General features: G+C 40.1%; 1 protein-coding gene across 1 annotated transcript in view; it reads left to right on the forward strand.

The window, feature by feature from the left end:
* Positions 1–16,937, forward strand: part of DCC (DCC netrin 1 receptor) — a 766,342-nt gene that overhangs the window by 387,009 nt on the left and 362,396 nt on the right. The window contains exon 8 of the mRNA XM_060027782.1: positions 3,390–3,546. Coding sequence (XP_059883765.1) covers positions 3,390–3,546 — 157 coding nt within the window. The remainder of the gene's footprint in view (positions 1–3,389; positions 3,547–16,937) is intronic.

A 16,937-nucleotide genomic window follows, 5' to 3' on the forward strand; every position in this document is an offset into this window, starting at 1 on the left:
GCTGAGAGGTAGCAAGGAACCAGGCCTGCAACTGAAGCCTTTCGAAACTCCTCAAGACTAGCTTCTCAACCCCAGAGACCTTCAACTGGATCCTTTATCAGGTTTAACACTGCCCAAGACAACTGAGACGGTAGACTGGGATGAGAGGAGCCATGCTGGAGGTGGGAGGAGATAGATCCTTGAAGGTGAAGCAGGGGCAGGGAGAATTCCCGAGCTGGCCTTCCTCCCTGGAATTGGGAAATGGATTAAAACAGGCCTTCACACCTTGCCTTTCATGTCCTCATCCATCCATGAATATTGAATGGATTAATTATTGGTTACATGCATTGATTTACCAAAGAAAATTCATACATGTATGATCCAACTCCAGAGCACTCTTACTATGGATAGTTTATAAAATGATGAATTAAATAGGTTTCTGGGAACAGAATAGAAATGGTTTAGTGAGAAAGTGTGTTCTGATTTCTAAACAACCATCCTGCCAAAACACTTAGAACGGGACACATTTGTAAGTAAGAGACTGTCTCAAACTTTGTAATTGTCTTACATGCATATACCTTATGTCTTCAAATTAGTTCCAGGCTCTCCCAAGAAAAAATTCATGGTTTTAAAATAATTAATTCTTCACTTCAAGAATAACCATAGGAGGTTATAGACATTCAATAAATAATGGTTACTTGTTTTTAGATACTAATCCAGTAAGTTATTTCATGTAAATATTTAGGTTTAATGAGATATTGTATAGTTCATTCATTGCTATCTCATGCTAACCAAAATAGAAAAATGGTTTCAAATCACTATGTTTTTTAGTCCACATTTCTTAGATTTATTAAAATTCATAATACACTAGCTCAAACGCCATGATTCTTTGAATTTTGAAAATAATGTGGAACTTTAGAAAAAAATGTTAGTCTTTGTCATTTTCAACCATATACAGCCAAGCTTTTTTCAGTAAGCTTGTGAAATTACTTTGTGAACTCTAAAAACTCCAAACTACAATTTAAATGTTATCTACTTCTCCATTTAGACAATTAAAAGCTAGAGTTTGGTGTCAAAGGAATAAAAACAAGAAAAAAGTCCAAAAGGAAAAGACATAGATGTTTGGCCTTAGCACAGTTAGAAGATCCTATCATTTCACTAATGTTCTCTGTTTATATTTTATTTTTATCAAATCTGCCAGCTAATGAAAAGATGCAATAAATAAATCATCTGGCTGATCTGCTGGCTACGTTTATAGTATTTTAGTTCTATAAAATAAAAATAGACATGGGGAGTAACAGGGTTGGTTGTATGATGTTTAATGCAAATTAAATATTTTTGTGTTTTTATGAATATGTCTTATCATCTTTCATATGTCTCACAGGGATTGGAGGTCAGGCATTGTTAATAAGCTCAGAGAAAAATGAATGTCCGTAAACACTGTATATTAAAAATCCAACAGAAAGAAAGCGTCTCTGGTATCTAGAGGGAATGTAGCTCTACAGAAAACTTAACCCAATATTGTAATTGTTATCAATGATTTTGCGATGACATCACAAAAATGTTATTATTATTGGTTTTGAGTTTCAAAACTATCTATTCTTTGGATTTACATTATCTTAAGAAATCACCTCCTTTTCCGGATGTTGCTATCATAAAATATATTTAAAAGAAAAACCAAAAGACTATGTTATACTGTGGCAAATTCTCCTCTTCTTCTCCATGACAATAGATAAAGAAGCTGTAACCATGACAACAGTAATGGGCCCGGGAGATTAGGGCCAGACTGGAGATTAGGGCTCCAAGAGCAAAGAAAAGAAGTCCTGATTGGTTCTTTATTGAGACCTTATGTGATGACAAGTTACCGTTGAGAGAAAGCATGAAGGATTAGTAAGAACAAAATGATTTCTCTTGTATAAAGTAAGAAGCCATTCCTTTGTTAAAAATGTGCCCCTTCCTTTTTATATAACGACTGTTGAAATTGAGGTAAGGAGTCCATGATTAATTGTCTCCTGAGCTTTGTCTGATAAATCGAGTCTAGACTAGCTCTGTGAGAAGACACTTCGGAAGCCTGGAGCAAAAAGCATCTGTGTGGAGCCCCATCACCCTCCTTGTTGGGAGCCCCTGAATGGGTGGAGAAACCAACTCGTTTTTGATGTGGTGCCGTCTATAAGCAGAGCGCTCTTGGCGGAAGAGGATTTGAGAGTTTCTTTCCTGTTCTTTGAAAACTTACCTTTCTAACTTCTTGAAAATTCTCAAAAGATTTTTCCAAGCCATCATTGTTCACATTTTGTTTTTAAAAAATCTTTTGTTTAAAAAAAAAAAAATTGAAAGGATCCCATTTTCTTTAAAGTGGTGAGATGTATAGGTATTACATTTTGAGAAAACATGCTATCTGTGATTTTAACATGGATTCATTGATAAAGGGGGTATTTGCTATTTTTGCAGTGATAAATTTACAGGCCTGAGAATGTTTGGTCAAATGGTATGAATATTTTTCATTTTAAAGTATTTTGCCAAACTGACTTCTAAAAAAGATTGTACTCTTACAAACTTCAGCTGATAGCATGAAGGTGCTATACCCTAGCCAACGTTTTATATCAATGTCTTCAGATTCGTACTACTCTGACAGATTTTTTTTAAAAGCTTTTTTTAAAAAAATATATTTATTTATTTATGGCTGTGTTGGGTCTTCATTGCTGCACACGGGCTTTCTCTCGTTGTGGTGAGCGGGGGTTACTCTTCGTTGCGGTGCACGGGCTTCTCATTGCGGTGGCTTCTTGTTGCGGAGCACGAGCTCTAGGAATGTGGGCTTCAGTAGTTGTGGCTCGTGGGCTCTAGAGCACAGGCTCAGTAGTTGTGGCACACGGGTTTAGTTGCTCTGCGGTATGCGGGATCTTCCTGGACCAGAGATCAAACCTGTGTCCCCTGCATTGGCAGGCAGATTCTTATCCACTACGCCACCAGGGAAGTCCCCATTTTTTTTTTTTAATTGAAGTGTAGTTGGTTTACAATGTTGTGTTAGTTTCAGATGTACAGCAAACTGATTCAGATATATATAGATATAGATATAGATATAGATATAGATATTCTTTTTCAGATTCTTTTCTCATATAGGTTATTACAAAATATTGAGTATAGTTCTCCATGCTATACAGTAGGTCCTTGTTGGTTATCTATTTTATATATAGTAGGGGTGGAGGAGGGATAAATTAGGAGTTTGGGATTAACATATACACTCTTAATACCTTTGATTCCACTTACTGTTTCTTTTCTTCCTCTTTTGTTCCTTCCTTTAGAATCTATGGGAAGGTACCATTCTATGTTTGCTAACGGGTCTTCTTTGCCTTCCTATGCATTTCTTACCCATGTCCCAACACTTCTGACAGCCTCCTCTCCTTCCTCCTTAGCTATCCCGAGCTCCAGCATCCTCCCTTCTGCTCCCAGAGACGTGGTCCCTGTCCTGGTTTCCAGTCGGTTTGTCCGTCTCAGCTGGCGCCCGCCCGCAGAAGCAAAAGGGAACATTCAAGCCTTCACGGTTTTTTACTCCAGAGAAGGAGACAACAGGTAGGTACTACCAATGAAATTCAGCCTAATCCACCAGGTCTTTAAATGTAGACTGTGGCGTGATGGCAGCGGGAGGTCTTGAGCAGGAACTTTGGAGACTGTGGGAAATCTCTCCTCTGTGCCCTTCACTCATTACTCAGTGGAGATAACATGTCTCTGTTGCCTGTGTGGGGTTTTTTTAAGGCAGGATTGTGTACAGAATCAAATTCAATCATTTATAGAAAACTTCCTTGAAAAACAGAAAAGCATGTAAATATATGATATCAGGGTTTTTTGTTTGTTTTTTTAATTTCCTTGAGTTTCAAAGCGGTAAGCAGAGAACAGAATTGGGCTGTGTATTGATAGAACCAAGTGTGGGAGAACCAGTGTGGCAGGGTGCAAACTCAGCTCTGTCACTGACATCATGTGATCTCAAGAAAATGACATAACTTCTCTAAACCTTACTTCACTCTTTAATAAAGAGGAAATAATAGTACTTACCTTGAAGGTTTTTGTTAGGATTAAATTAGCTTGCATTTACAAAGGTCATTTAAGAGTATCTAGTATTTGCTAAAAGTTCTTAATATCATTATTGTCTAGGTAAAAGTGAGCTGTATGCGTCTCGTTTCAAGATTACAATCTACTGTTGTTTTTTGTTTTTTTGGGTTTTTTCTCATCATTTTTTCTTTAAGATGTTTCACTGTTTTAAGGCTTTGAAGTTTGATTTGTAAGTCTATGATAGTTATTGGTTAGTTCTAATCTATAAGAATAAACTGTATGACACCCATTTAATTAAATATATTACACTTACTTTATATTCTCTATTTGATCACTCTCATATCTGCAGTCTTTGTGTTTCTGCTGACTCTTCCTCATGGGGGATTACTTCTTCCCATGTTTGAGTGATTCTTGATTGTTAAATCTAGTCCTTAGAAATTTATCTGAGGGAATTTTTGAGGCCAAGGTTTAAAGTACATTCTCAGGGGAGGATTTGCTTTACCAAAACGAGACCACATTAAACCAAATTTTCACTAAGGTATATTTGGTCCATACAGGTCTCGTACTGATATTTTATTAGTTATCAGAAAATCCATTGTGTGATACATTTGTTTTTCTGCCATTTTTAACATATCAACTTAAATAAATAAATGCAGACTTGTGGTAAGCAATTTTTAGAGACGTTTTTGTTGTTCCAACTGAGCTAAGACTGAGACTGGCATGTATTCACCAATTCTCTTATGAGGCTAATTTCACTTTCTAGTTCATCCACTGAAGTTTGGTCTTTCAGGATCCTGGCTGTATGCAAGGTTCTCCAGTCAGACCTTGTACCCAACTTCACCTGCAGATTTGTTTCTTGTTCTCTTCTCCTGTTAGTTTCTAAAGCTACTAGCTCCAGACTTCTCTTGAAAGGCAAATACTCTCAGTTAAACACCGGCCCCGCAAGTCAGCTTTCCCACTGTGATAATTCTCTTACTTTGCTGCCAGCAAGTTCCTGGATAATTTTTTTGTTAATAAAAGAGATTTTGAACAATTTTGGCAGCATTTTAGGCCTGCTGTAACAGAAGGGTTTTTCACATACTATCTAGTTTGCCATACTGCTTGAAATGGAATTTTGTAATATTTATCAAATGCCCATGTGATTGGTAAGATTAAAGCATAAAGCCACTCTGTAAACGTCTCACTTAGAAGGAATCAGAAAGCTATAGGAAGCTTTCTTAATGGACCTTTCCATTCTGTTTTTTAAGCATTTTGTAAGTTTCTCTCCTCATCAACTTTTGGGGTTTTTTTATGTTGCCAATTAAAGGTGATAAAAGAGATCAGCGTGTGAAAGCTGAATTTGCTTTAGAGAAACAATATATTGCTAAATCCCAAGATTCTGTAGAGAAGAACACCTATTTTCAAATGTACTCAGCAGACCTACCTGTGCCTCTCACACGGGGAGGGAACAGCATCATTATGTCCTTCAGTAGATGAGGGTTTTGATAAGGTAACTAGGATCTTTACAAAGTAGCCATCTGTTGACTTGGCTGAGTTCCAAGTTTCACATCTTTTCTTCCATTTTAAACCTCCTCTTATATACAACCAGTCTAAAGTGGACATCCAGTGGTACACAGGGGTTCCTGGGATGTGGCAGCTTCTTCTTTCATCCTTTCTTTATTTTAATATTATTTATTTTATTTTATTATTTATTTTTGGCTGTGTTGGGTCTTTGTTGCTGCGTGTGGGTTTTCTCTAGTTGCGGCGAGCAGGGGCTACTCTTTGTTGCGGTGCGAAGGGTTCTCATTGTGGTGGCTTCTCTTGTTGTGGAGCATTGGCTCTAGGCGTGCGGGCTTTGGTAGTTGCAGCAGTCGGGCTCAGTAGTTATGGCTCACAGGCTCTAGAGCACAGGTTCAGTAGTTGTGGCACATGGGCTTAGTTGCTCTGCAGCATGTGGGACCTTCCCAGACCATGGCTTGAACCCGTGTCTCTTCCATTGGCAAGCAGATTCTTAACCACTGCGCCACCAGGAAAGTCCCCTTCTTTCATTCTTGAATGAGGGCAGCATTCGTTTTCTGTAAAGTTTTTCCAGCCAAAAGAAATATGACCTGTTTTATGCATCTCCATATATAGAATATTTGGTGGGGGTGATAATGGTGGCATAGGGGAAGTAGAGAGGGAGAAGGAGAAAGAAAGAGAGAGAGTGAAGGAGAGAGAGAGACACAGAGAGAGGATGAATCTGGTGGGACCTAGTTGTTGACAAGGCTGAGCTCACACTGATCCTGACTATCACTCTTTGTTCTTCTGGAGAAGAAGAGACTAGATGTGATGGCTGTCACAAGCCTTCCAGTGCCTGTTGAGAACAATGGGGACGGGGAGGGGGGCAGAGCCAGGATTCAAGCGTGAGGCTTCTAGTCTCTCAAACCTGTGAGTGCTTTAAACACGTAATGACCTGGAGGAACCCTTCAGGATTTGAAAGGCACAGGACAGTTTGGGCTGGCTGGAGTGTATTCAGCTCAAAATGCCGCAGTGTGATGATCGGATGGCACACTGCAGCTTCTCTCGTGCTGCGTCTCAAAATGCTTTTCTTCCAGTTCACAGCAGCAAAGTATATCTTTAAGTTTCTGTTTTCTTTTACAATTTGACCTGACTTTAAAAGGAAAGGAAAGAAATATACATATGTTCCCTAAGATCGTTCATTACCTGAGGAAGCAGGCATTTGTTTTAGTGGAATCTCTACCACTGTTTAACTCTGTGTCCTTATGAGAAGTCTCGTAAGTTCTTTGCGTGCAGCTGTGAAAACAGGTAAGGATTCTTGCCCCCTTGTCTTCATGTATCCACATGGACTTCCTGGAGGCACCTTAAATTCACCCTGCCCAAAACCATACTCACTGTCTCCTCCTTAAATATCTTTTTCTTTACATTTCTTGGTTTATGTTAGTACCTTCCATCCTGTTGACCAAGTAGCAAACCCCAGGTCATATTTTATTCCTCCCTGAATGTTAGCACTGCCATTAGTCATCAGGTCCTGGCAGATCTACCTTGGCCACGGCTCAGCCATGGCCCCTGTATTCTGTCATCTCCACCATCACTTACCTGATCTCTGACAATAGCTTCTCACCCTCTAATCCATCCTCCTCACTGTCTCGAGCTATCTTTTTTTTTTTTAAAGTCTCCTTTTTTTAAAAAAAATTATTATTTATTTATTTAATTTATTTTTGTCTGTGTCGGGTCTTAGTTGCAGCACGCGGACTCTCTAGTTGAGGCGCGTGAGCTGAGTAGTTGTGGTGCGTGGGCTTAGTTGCCCTGCAGCATGTGGAATCCTAGTTCCCTGACCAGGGATCGAACCCACGTCCCCTGCATTGGAAGGCGGATTCTTTACCACTGGACCACTAGGGAAGTTCCTCGAGCTATCTTTTTGAAATACAGTTTGGATCACTGACTTCACTGCTTAAAAATGTGAAAGTGTTTCAAATTTAAATATGATAAAATTTCTATGTAAAGACATGCACACAATAACTACCAAACTCCCTTGAATGGAAGTCTATCTCCAATCTATATATAGGTAGAGTGTGATTCCTATAACCTATGAAGATTAAAAATATACCACTTGGGCTTCCCTGGTGGCGCAGTGGTTGAGAGTCTGCCTGCCGATGCAGGGGACACGGGTTCGTGCCCCGGTCCAGGAAGATCCCACATGCCACGGAGCTGCTGGGCCCGTGAGCCATGGCCGCTGAGCCTGCGCGTCCGGAGCCTGTGCTCCGCAACGGGAGAGGCCACAACAGTGAGAGGCCCGCCTACCAAAAAAAGAAAAAAAGAAAAAAAAAAATATATATATATATCACTTAAGTCCAAATGGCTGGGTTTGGAAATGGTACTACTATTTTATCAGACATGTGAGTTTTGTGTATTTAATTATGTAAAAACCAGGAAGAACATCTCTCTGCTGTAGTGGACAAAGGGAAGATGAATGCTACCTGTCGGAATTGCTGTGAGGACTAATTGAAAGAATTCAAGTAAAGCATCCAAGGCAGTCACTGCACAAAGGCAGAGGGTCTCAGAATAGTGTGAGTTCAAAGACAGTATGGAAGAGAGGCTGAAAATAAGGCCCAAAGGTAATGGTGGTAATAGTAATAATTAACAACAATGGGTTTCCATTTTTTTTATATGAACCATTTATTTTCAAAGCGGCTCACTGTTTCCTGCTAATAAAACCATTTTATCCTTTACTCATCTCTTGATATCTTCCTTACCTTTCAAGCCCATGCATCCTTCCCCCATACCCTCTTGGACAGTTATTCCTGTGGTCATACCATGGTCCTTGTCAACACCAATCTCTGCAGCCTCTCCATGATCTTGATTTCAAACCTCATACTTTCATCTCAGTCTCTCATTTTCCTACCTTCCGTTTAAGACTCTGATTCCATGGGGACCTACAATTCATTGATTCTATGGCATTTCCATTGTCCCTCATCCTTCATGTTTTCCTTCATTTGTTAAACAGCTAAAACCCCATGGCCAATTATTATAAAGACTGACATACAGCAATGTTTTGCTTGTTACTGTCTCATTTAATATTAACTTCTTGGCCAAAATCAACTCAAGTAACTGTAATTTTCTACCTACCTTTTCTTGCACTCTTGTAGCTGAATATACGTGGAAGAAAATATGTAGCTTTGCTGACTAGTCTTGAAATTCATAACTACTTATCTGAAGTTGCCTCTTCATGGTGTTGGGGGTTGCATCGCACGTAGCAGTCAGCCTCTCTCACACACGATCCTAATGATATTTCCTACCTTTTCCTCTCTTCTCAAATCTCCAACACCTTCCCTCTTTCCCTTACTCTTAATTGACCTTGCTTCTAATCTCCTGGAAAATAGTAGCAATCACAATAAAAGTTGTACCAGCTTCCATGTCTGATTTACCTAAGTGGGTCTTTAAGCATCTAATCTGTCTTTCCTCAAAGTGCTATAAAAGAACTGCCCATGCTCTTAACAGGGCCAAACATTCACTTATGCACTAGATCCCATCCTTTTTTTTTTGCGGTATGCAGACCTCTCACTGTTGTGGCCTCTCCCGTTGCGGAGCACAGGCTCCAGACGCGCAAGTTCAGCGGCCATGGCTCACGGGCCCAGCCGCTCCGCGCCATGTGGGATCTTCCCAGACCGGGGCACGAACCCGCGTCCCCTGCATCGGCAGGTGGACTCCCAACCACTGCGCCACCAGGGAAGCCCTCCCACCCTTTCTTGAAAACGAAAGAACAAAGCTTCAGCCCAGTGTTTCTCCTCCTCATCAACGTTTCCCACCTTGGGGTATCATGCCCATCAGCATACAAGCATGTATTTGTATTTTCCATCTCAACAAATCATCCCTCTCAATCCCATTTCTCTCTTCCTATCACTTCATTCTATTCCCTTTTATAGCAACATACCTTGAGCTGTCTAACTTCACTCCAGTACCTACCTCATATTCCAGTCATGATTCTGTCCCTAGTATTTCACTGAAACTGTTCTTATCGAGGTTTACCAGGTGACATCCATGTTGCTAAACCCAGTAGCCAATTCCTGGTCCTCTCATTACTTGGATAGTTAGCAAACTTTGTCACATTCGATCACTTTCCCTTTCATGAAACATACTCTTCCCTTGGATTCTATTACATACATTCTCCTGGTTCTATTCCAGTCCCTCTGGCCACTCAGTTTTAGGCTCTTTTACTCCTAATCTCCCTGACCTGTACTGAATTGCCCTAGGACTCAGGCTTTGGAAATCTTGCTTCATCCAGTTTGTGACTTTATATTCTGTCACTATGTTGACGTCTTCCAGATTTGTGTATCTGGCCCTGACGTTTTACCTGCAATTCTGAATCATATATCCAAATTCCTGCTTGGTTTCTCAACTTTGATTTATCATGAGCATCTAAAACTTAAAAACAAAACTAAATACCCATTTTCCTTCAGCCTCAAACGCTTTCCAAAACTTTATCATTCCAGAGGTTCCTGCATCTCAATGTCATCTGCATATTTCTCATTACTCAGGCCAAAGTCCTTGGAGTCATCGTTAGGTCCTCTTTTTTTCTCACACTCTATATCAAATCCACCATCAGATCTTGGCAGTACTGTCAAAATATTTCCTGAATCCTTGATACAATAGGATACCTGATATTTGCTACAAAATAATACTAAAAGACTGGCTTTTGTGATTTATTTGAGCTGAGTGATGGGAATAAAGTGGTTCATCCTATCATTCTGTCTAATTTTGTATTCCTCAAAATTTTCCATAATAAAAAAGAAGTCGAATAAATAAATGAAAATAAAACATAGATGGAATCCTACCACTTCTTACCTCTTTTTTACTACGATCAGGTCTCATGTGAACTATTGCTATAACCTCTCAAGTCTATTCTTACCATACCAGATGGAGTTAACCTGGAGTTAACACAAGTTAGATTGTGTCAATTCTCATCTTCAAAACCCTCCAATGACTTCCTGTCTCATTCAGAGAATAATCAGAAATCCTTCCTGATCTGACCCCTTTTCACCTTCCCAACTTCATCACTTACTGTGTTTACTGTTTTCTTATTTGCTCACTCCTCTCCAGTCTCACTGGCTTCTCTGTATTTCCTATATATACCAAGAATCCTTTTCCCTCAAGACCTTTGTACTCGTTCCTCAGTCTGCCTAGAATGTTCCTTCCCTCAGACATCCACATGGATCATTCTCTAACTTTCATTAAGTCTTTGCAGAAATGGTACTTTCTCTTGGAGGTTTTACCTGACTGCTAGCATTCCCAGCGTCCTTTTTTATTCTTATTTTTCACCACTGCGTTATTACGTTTTAGTTATTGTTTCCTGAATCCCCTTTCTCGCCACCAGAATATAAGCATCATGTGGGCAAGGATATTTTTATCACTTTTATTCATTGAGCTATTCTCAGCACCTAGAGCAATACATAACCCAGAGTAAACACTCACAGAATAGTTGTTGAATTGAAGCTCCAACTGAAATGTCAATCACCATGTGAAACTCTACATGGTCCTCCAGGTCAGAAGTCATCAATTTCTCCTTTATCCTCTCCTTTCACTTTGATTACATCCCTATTGTAGCATGTGGCACCTTGTATCTGGTTTTGTGTTAGTTTGAGTACATGTGTGTTTCTCTCCCAATGATTGAGACTAGATCTTATTTATAATTCCGTATCCAAGTGTCTAGTCTCCTGACTTCTATAGACGTTTACTGATTGGAACTGATATGATAAAAGTGGCAGAGAGACAAATGTGATATTCTTAATAGATTTTTCCTCAACCAGTAAAGCAAATTGTGTTACTGAGGAAGATGAAAAGCTGACTGCAATTCAGTAAAAACTTCTAAGTTGAGAAACAAAAAGTTGATTTTGCAATTTGACTCCAATATCTTTGTTCATTTTCTGTTTTCTGGCTCTCAGCTAGAACGAATATATGCCATATGTCTCTGAGCGATTAGCTGTGATGCTTGTTTGCTCATATAGGTTTATTTAGCCCCTTAACACAATAGCTTTCTGAAAGGTAGTGGATTTAACATTTGCCTCAGATTTGCAATGGCTTTGTCAGGCAAATTACTCTAGCTCAGATTATCATTAATCTGTCTGACTGGTTAATGGTGTCAATAATGCAAGTGCCTCAGTTAACATTTTTTAATCAACCCCTCAGGAGCTTTCATTTCATAAGTCAGAGGACAGCATAAATTCTAGAACCTGAAAGCCAGAATTCACAGAGATGCGATTGCTTCGCAGATATCCAGCTGTCTCCTACTAGTACCTAAAAATCGTTAGAATGGAAAGTGATCTTCGGAATCCTAGCCCAACTTCCTGCTACTTACACATCTAGAGATTGATGCCAAGGGAGGGGGTCATTTGCATCCCTAAGGCCACAGAGTAAGCTTCCAGAATGAGAGCAAGCGTTCATTGAGTACTCGCTGTGCCAGATAACAGGCTAAGCATCTTATATAAATTATCTTATTTCATCCTTACAGCAAAACATTATCCAGATGAGGCTTAAAGAGGTTTACACCTCTGTTATATAGCTAGCAAGAGGTAGAACCAGGATTGAATGCAGGCCTGACTCCAAAACAGGTGTTCTCAATCCCTGTACTTGCTTGTTTCCCGCAGTGAGTGGATTAATCTAGAAGAGAACCAAGCTTTCTTGATAGCTTCAGACTTATGACATGGATTTCTTCTGTAGGCTTCTTTCTGATAATTTTCTGATTCAGTGGCAAAGTTTATTTGCATCATTTATCTACTGTATATAAGACACAGTAGCAAACTTTTTATGTGTGCATAGAACGTTATACCTTCCATTCAATATTCTAAAATTACGTGTGGAGTGTGACTCCATGTATTCACAAGGTTAAGACTTTGGGGCTGTGAAATTGAATGGCCTGGGTTGCAGTCCTGGCTCAGAATTTTACTAGCTGTGTGGCCTTGGGGCAATTATCGGTGCCTTCATTTCCACTCGTGGAATACTGATAGTACCTGACATGTAATGTTGTGATGAATATTAAACAAAGTTAAGAAAATGTGCCTAAAACACTTGCTCATTGCCTGGTACACTGAAAGCACTCAACTTTTTGTTATTTAGTACCAGGTGCTAACTGTGGTGTGGGTTGGAAGTGAACAATCAGTGAAATACAGGTATTTCCCAATTCATATTTAGAAAGAACTTTATCAGTTTCACAAACATTAGCCCATTTGATCCTCAGATAAGGCAGGGACGATAATCTCTATTTTACAAATGAGCTTGTGTGACTCAATTGAGAATGTCTACAAAGCATTGCCTAAGAAGCTACACAACTAGGAAATATTAGAAGCAGGATTTAAATGCAGGTTTCTAGTCCAGCGATCTCTTTACTATACCACACAAAGTAAAAGATATTTCCTAAAAGACGTACATATAAAGTACTGCGGGAGTTCAGATGAGAGAATTAAAACGCTTTCATAGGCATCATTCAGTATAATCCTCACAATAACCCTGTGAGTTAGGCAGATAAGGGACTGGTATCTTCTTTTTGCAAATGAAGCAGGGAAGGCTGCAGGATAGCCCCTGACTCGCTCAAGGTCACACGCCTATTTTGTGGCAGAACAAAGACTGGACAGAGCCTTCCAACGTGCAGCACTGTATGCTTTACCTGGTTTTATGCCACCACAGGAAACCCCTGCTCACTGCTTGGGATTAGAGACCAGCTTTTCATGATTGCCATGGAGGATTCATTTTAGAATTCATTGTGCGTTACATTTTCAACACGGTGTTTACATATTCTTTCCCTGCTCCTCGGTTGAGGACCGGGCAGCAGATGAAGCTTGTTATGAAGGGAGTGTGTTGTGATGGAAAGAGAACGAGACTCAGAATCCAACCACTTTCTGGCTCTGGCTTAAAGCAGGGCAGAGTCAGCCCTCCTCTCACTCTGCTTCTCTGCAAAATGTAAAACCCTGTCCTCTTTACCTCAAAATGAGTGGTTTAATTTTTCCCATGGCCCTGATGCGTATTGCAATATAAAACCTGTCATCGACAGTTTCCACATGTAAATGAGCAACCCATTATTCACTTGTGAGTTGACAATGTGTCCAGAACTGTGTGGGAAACGATCGAGAAGGGAACAGTCTTCTTGGAAACAGTTTAGTCGTGTTTAGTAGGTGGGCAAGACTAAGGGTATCAGTGGAGCTGGAGCAGTGACACATCTAGAAATATTTAGGAAGCAAAATGGACAGAACAAGGTACAAGACTGGTCATTAATGGTGAGACAGAGGGGGTTTTCAAGCATTGTTTAGAGGTTTCAGCTTATTTAGATGGACAGATGGTGGGGCAATTTGCTGAAATTAGGATGCTGGAAAAGATCCAGGTTTGAGAATGAAGGTCGGAAATTCAGTTTCGGACAGGCTGTGTTTGACATACCTTTACAACTTTCAAGTTAGAATGTCTGTCAGGCAGAGCCTTGAAAATAGGAACCTGGAGCCCAGAGGAGAAGTTTGGGTTGGAGATAACATATCAGGAATTTGTCAGCATGTAGATGATAACAGCAGCTAGGGAAGGAGAAGATGGGCCATCCCCATAAAACAAAACGAGAAGAGGGCCCAGGACTGACTCGTATTTATTAGGGGAGCATTGGCTGGAACTAAACAAAATAAATAACTTGAATCCAAAACTTTTCTTTTTCTGTGAAAAGGTAGCTTTTTTATTTGTTGTTGCAGTAGTCTTTTGGATGTGTCCTAGGTGCGGCAACAGAGATTATGTTAAGGCAAAAATTTTTAAAGCCTGTTCCTCAGACCGTGTGTGTGTGTGTGTGTGTTTTAAACAATTCAAGTAAAAACAATTTTTAACCAGACTTTAGTGGAAATGCCTCTGACCAAGAAGATGATCTCTGTTTCCCCATCATGCTTTGTCTTGGGGTAGATCACCTCTGAACCTACTTTCCCTTCAAGATAACACTGATTCCAAAGTCTGTGGTTCTGGGGTAAGAAAGGGTGTGGCATTTGGGTGGTTGTTGCCGCTGTCACTTTGGGCCCTATTTCAGTGACCAGCATATTTCCGCTTTGGAATCCTCTCATCACTGCACCCTTCTTGCTCTCACTGAGGAAAGAAAAATGAAAGTGGAGTGGATCAAAAGATGTTAAAAAATCTTTCCATCAAAAATACCGTAGGTCCTTCCTTACAAAGGAACATTAATAGAACTCTTCCTTCTTGAAGCAACTAATTAGGCATTTGGTACATCAAGACAGGGTTTGTTGCTCAGCTCACAGCTGTGACTGAATGTTAATGCCCCGCTATACTTAGCCCTTAGGAGGATATGTGTTTTCTTAATATGTATGCTGGAGACAGGTTACAAATGATCCACTAAGAAACAGAACCATCGTAATCTGTAAACTGTGTTTACTTCTGAAATGTAAATACAGAAGGGCTGAATTCAGCTAATACACACACACACACACACACACACACAATTTTCTATTCCCAATGAAGAATATTAGATTAAAAAAAAACCAAAAAAAAACTTCTTTTAGTAGATCTCACTCTTCACATCATGAAAATGAGACCCAGGAATGTGGAGTGGCATCTGAAGGCCACCTGAGTGAGCTGAGATGGAACACAGAACAGAACCCAGCTCTCTAAGCATTTCTGAGATCACACTATGTGAAGATGTTATCCAATTAGTCTATTAAAATTTTTACATTTATTTATGCATTCATTTTCTTTTTAAATGTGCGCACCAGCAGCATAGGCATTCTTTACCTGCAGTGGATATATAGACTGAGTGTCAATAAAATATGAATGGAATATTACTTCTCTTCTAAAATAGTTCACAATTGAGTCGAAGAGACAGACCTGTCTGTCAACACAACGTGATATGGGCTGCAGAAGATGTGTAAAGCAAGAGCAACAAAAGCACAAAGGAGATAATATTTTATGCTGCTTGAATCAGAGGACATGATGGTAGGAGAGCTCCAGCCAGGAGATTTCATTTGAATTGGATTTGAAGGATGAATGGGCTTCAAATGGGCCAAACTGAGAAGGAACTGAGTCAGGAGAAAGTAACTCCAAGATAATCAAAATAAAGCAAAACAAAATTGATGAAAGTCAGAATGACAAAGGTAGGGATGGATAGGGTGTTGTGGAGCTGAGTGACCCATTGCAGATGAGTGCATAAAGGTTTGGGCCACATCTTGAAAGTCTTTGAATCTTGTCCCAAGGAATGGAGATTGTATTAATGATAGAATGGCAGCCAGCATGATGTTTTGGGCACGGAGTTGACAGACGATGTATGTTAGAAGAGTATCTCTGTCAACAGAAGACAGAAGTGGGAGGACCAATGACAAAAAACTAGGAAAAGCTATTATAATGTAATACATTGTAAGTAGGAACCAGAGCAGGGGCCAGATCCGGGCACGGGAGAGTATAGCCTAACCAGAGTTAGGTTCCAATGCATACTGCTTAAGGCTGCATTCCATGCCACCATGTTTGACTCCCTGAATCAAAATGTATCAGCATCTACAAAGACTTTAAACAAAATGCCTCATCTCAGCAAAGCAGCAGAAGTATTGTTACTGGGTCAGAATGTATGCTTTTAGAACACAGGAGTTATTTTCCAAGAAACCTCAACCAGGTAACCCAAAGCAACCAAGAACCAGAATTTACAAGAAGGAGATGCTTCTTCCTAACACACTCTTCTTGGTCTCCATGTAAAGGTCGAAGAAAGCAAGCTGCCTACATCTTTTTCAGCCAGCAGAAGGAGACAGACTTTATAATTTATTCTCTATGTGGATGTTCAGTGAATGAATTTGCAGTGAATGGATTCTAGAAAGCCCAGGTGATTTACTTCCTTTACTTCAGTCAACTTTATCTTGAACTTGCCTGAACCCCACACTGCCAACCAACTCAGAGTCAAGGAGAAAAGAAATGGAGTAATGAAGCTCTGTCTGACAGTACATCGACCAACTCAGACCATGACGCTAAGCTCTGAGGATTTGAGGGGTAAATTATGTCTTCAGAGTTATAGGAGAGAACTTCATGGAGAAGCAGCCTGGGCCCCTGCTGCTTTCCCAGGAGTGGTTGGTGTGGTGACAGTCACGACACCTGAACACAGTAACTGGGCAAAGTCCTGACGTCTACTGTCCTTCAGAACCTAGTGTGGTATCTGCCCACTTACAGAGGATCATGGGCTACAGGGGGCTAATTACTAACTGTCTAAACACAGAGATTTTGGAGAGTTTACTTTACATGGCTGGCATTGCCCTATTGTGGAACCAGAGAAACAGGAGTAACAAACTGCCCTTCCAAATTTAGATTCTGCTTACTTGTTGGGAAATGATTTGCGCTGGTTTGTTTTCAGCTATTAAAGAACAAATGGGGTGATCAAAAGCCACCTGCGAATCTTTGAAGAAATCTGTGAAGGGTGACATGGCAGTAAATGC

Source organism: Delphinus delphis, chromosome 13 (genome assembly GCF_949987515.2).
Source record: "Delphinus delphis chromosome 13, mDelDel1.2, whole genome shotgun sequence".
Classification (NCBI taxonomy): domain Eukaryota; kingdom Metazoa; phylum Chordata; class Mammalia; order Artiodactyla; family Delphinidae; genus Delphinus; species Delphinus delphis.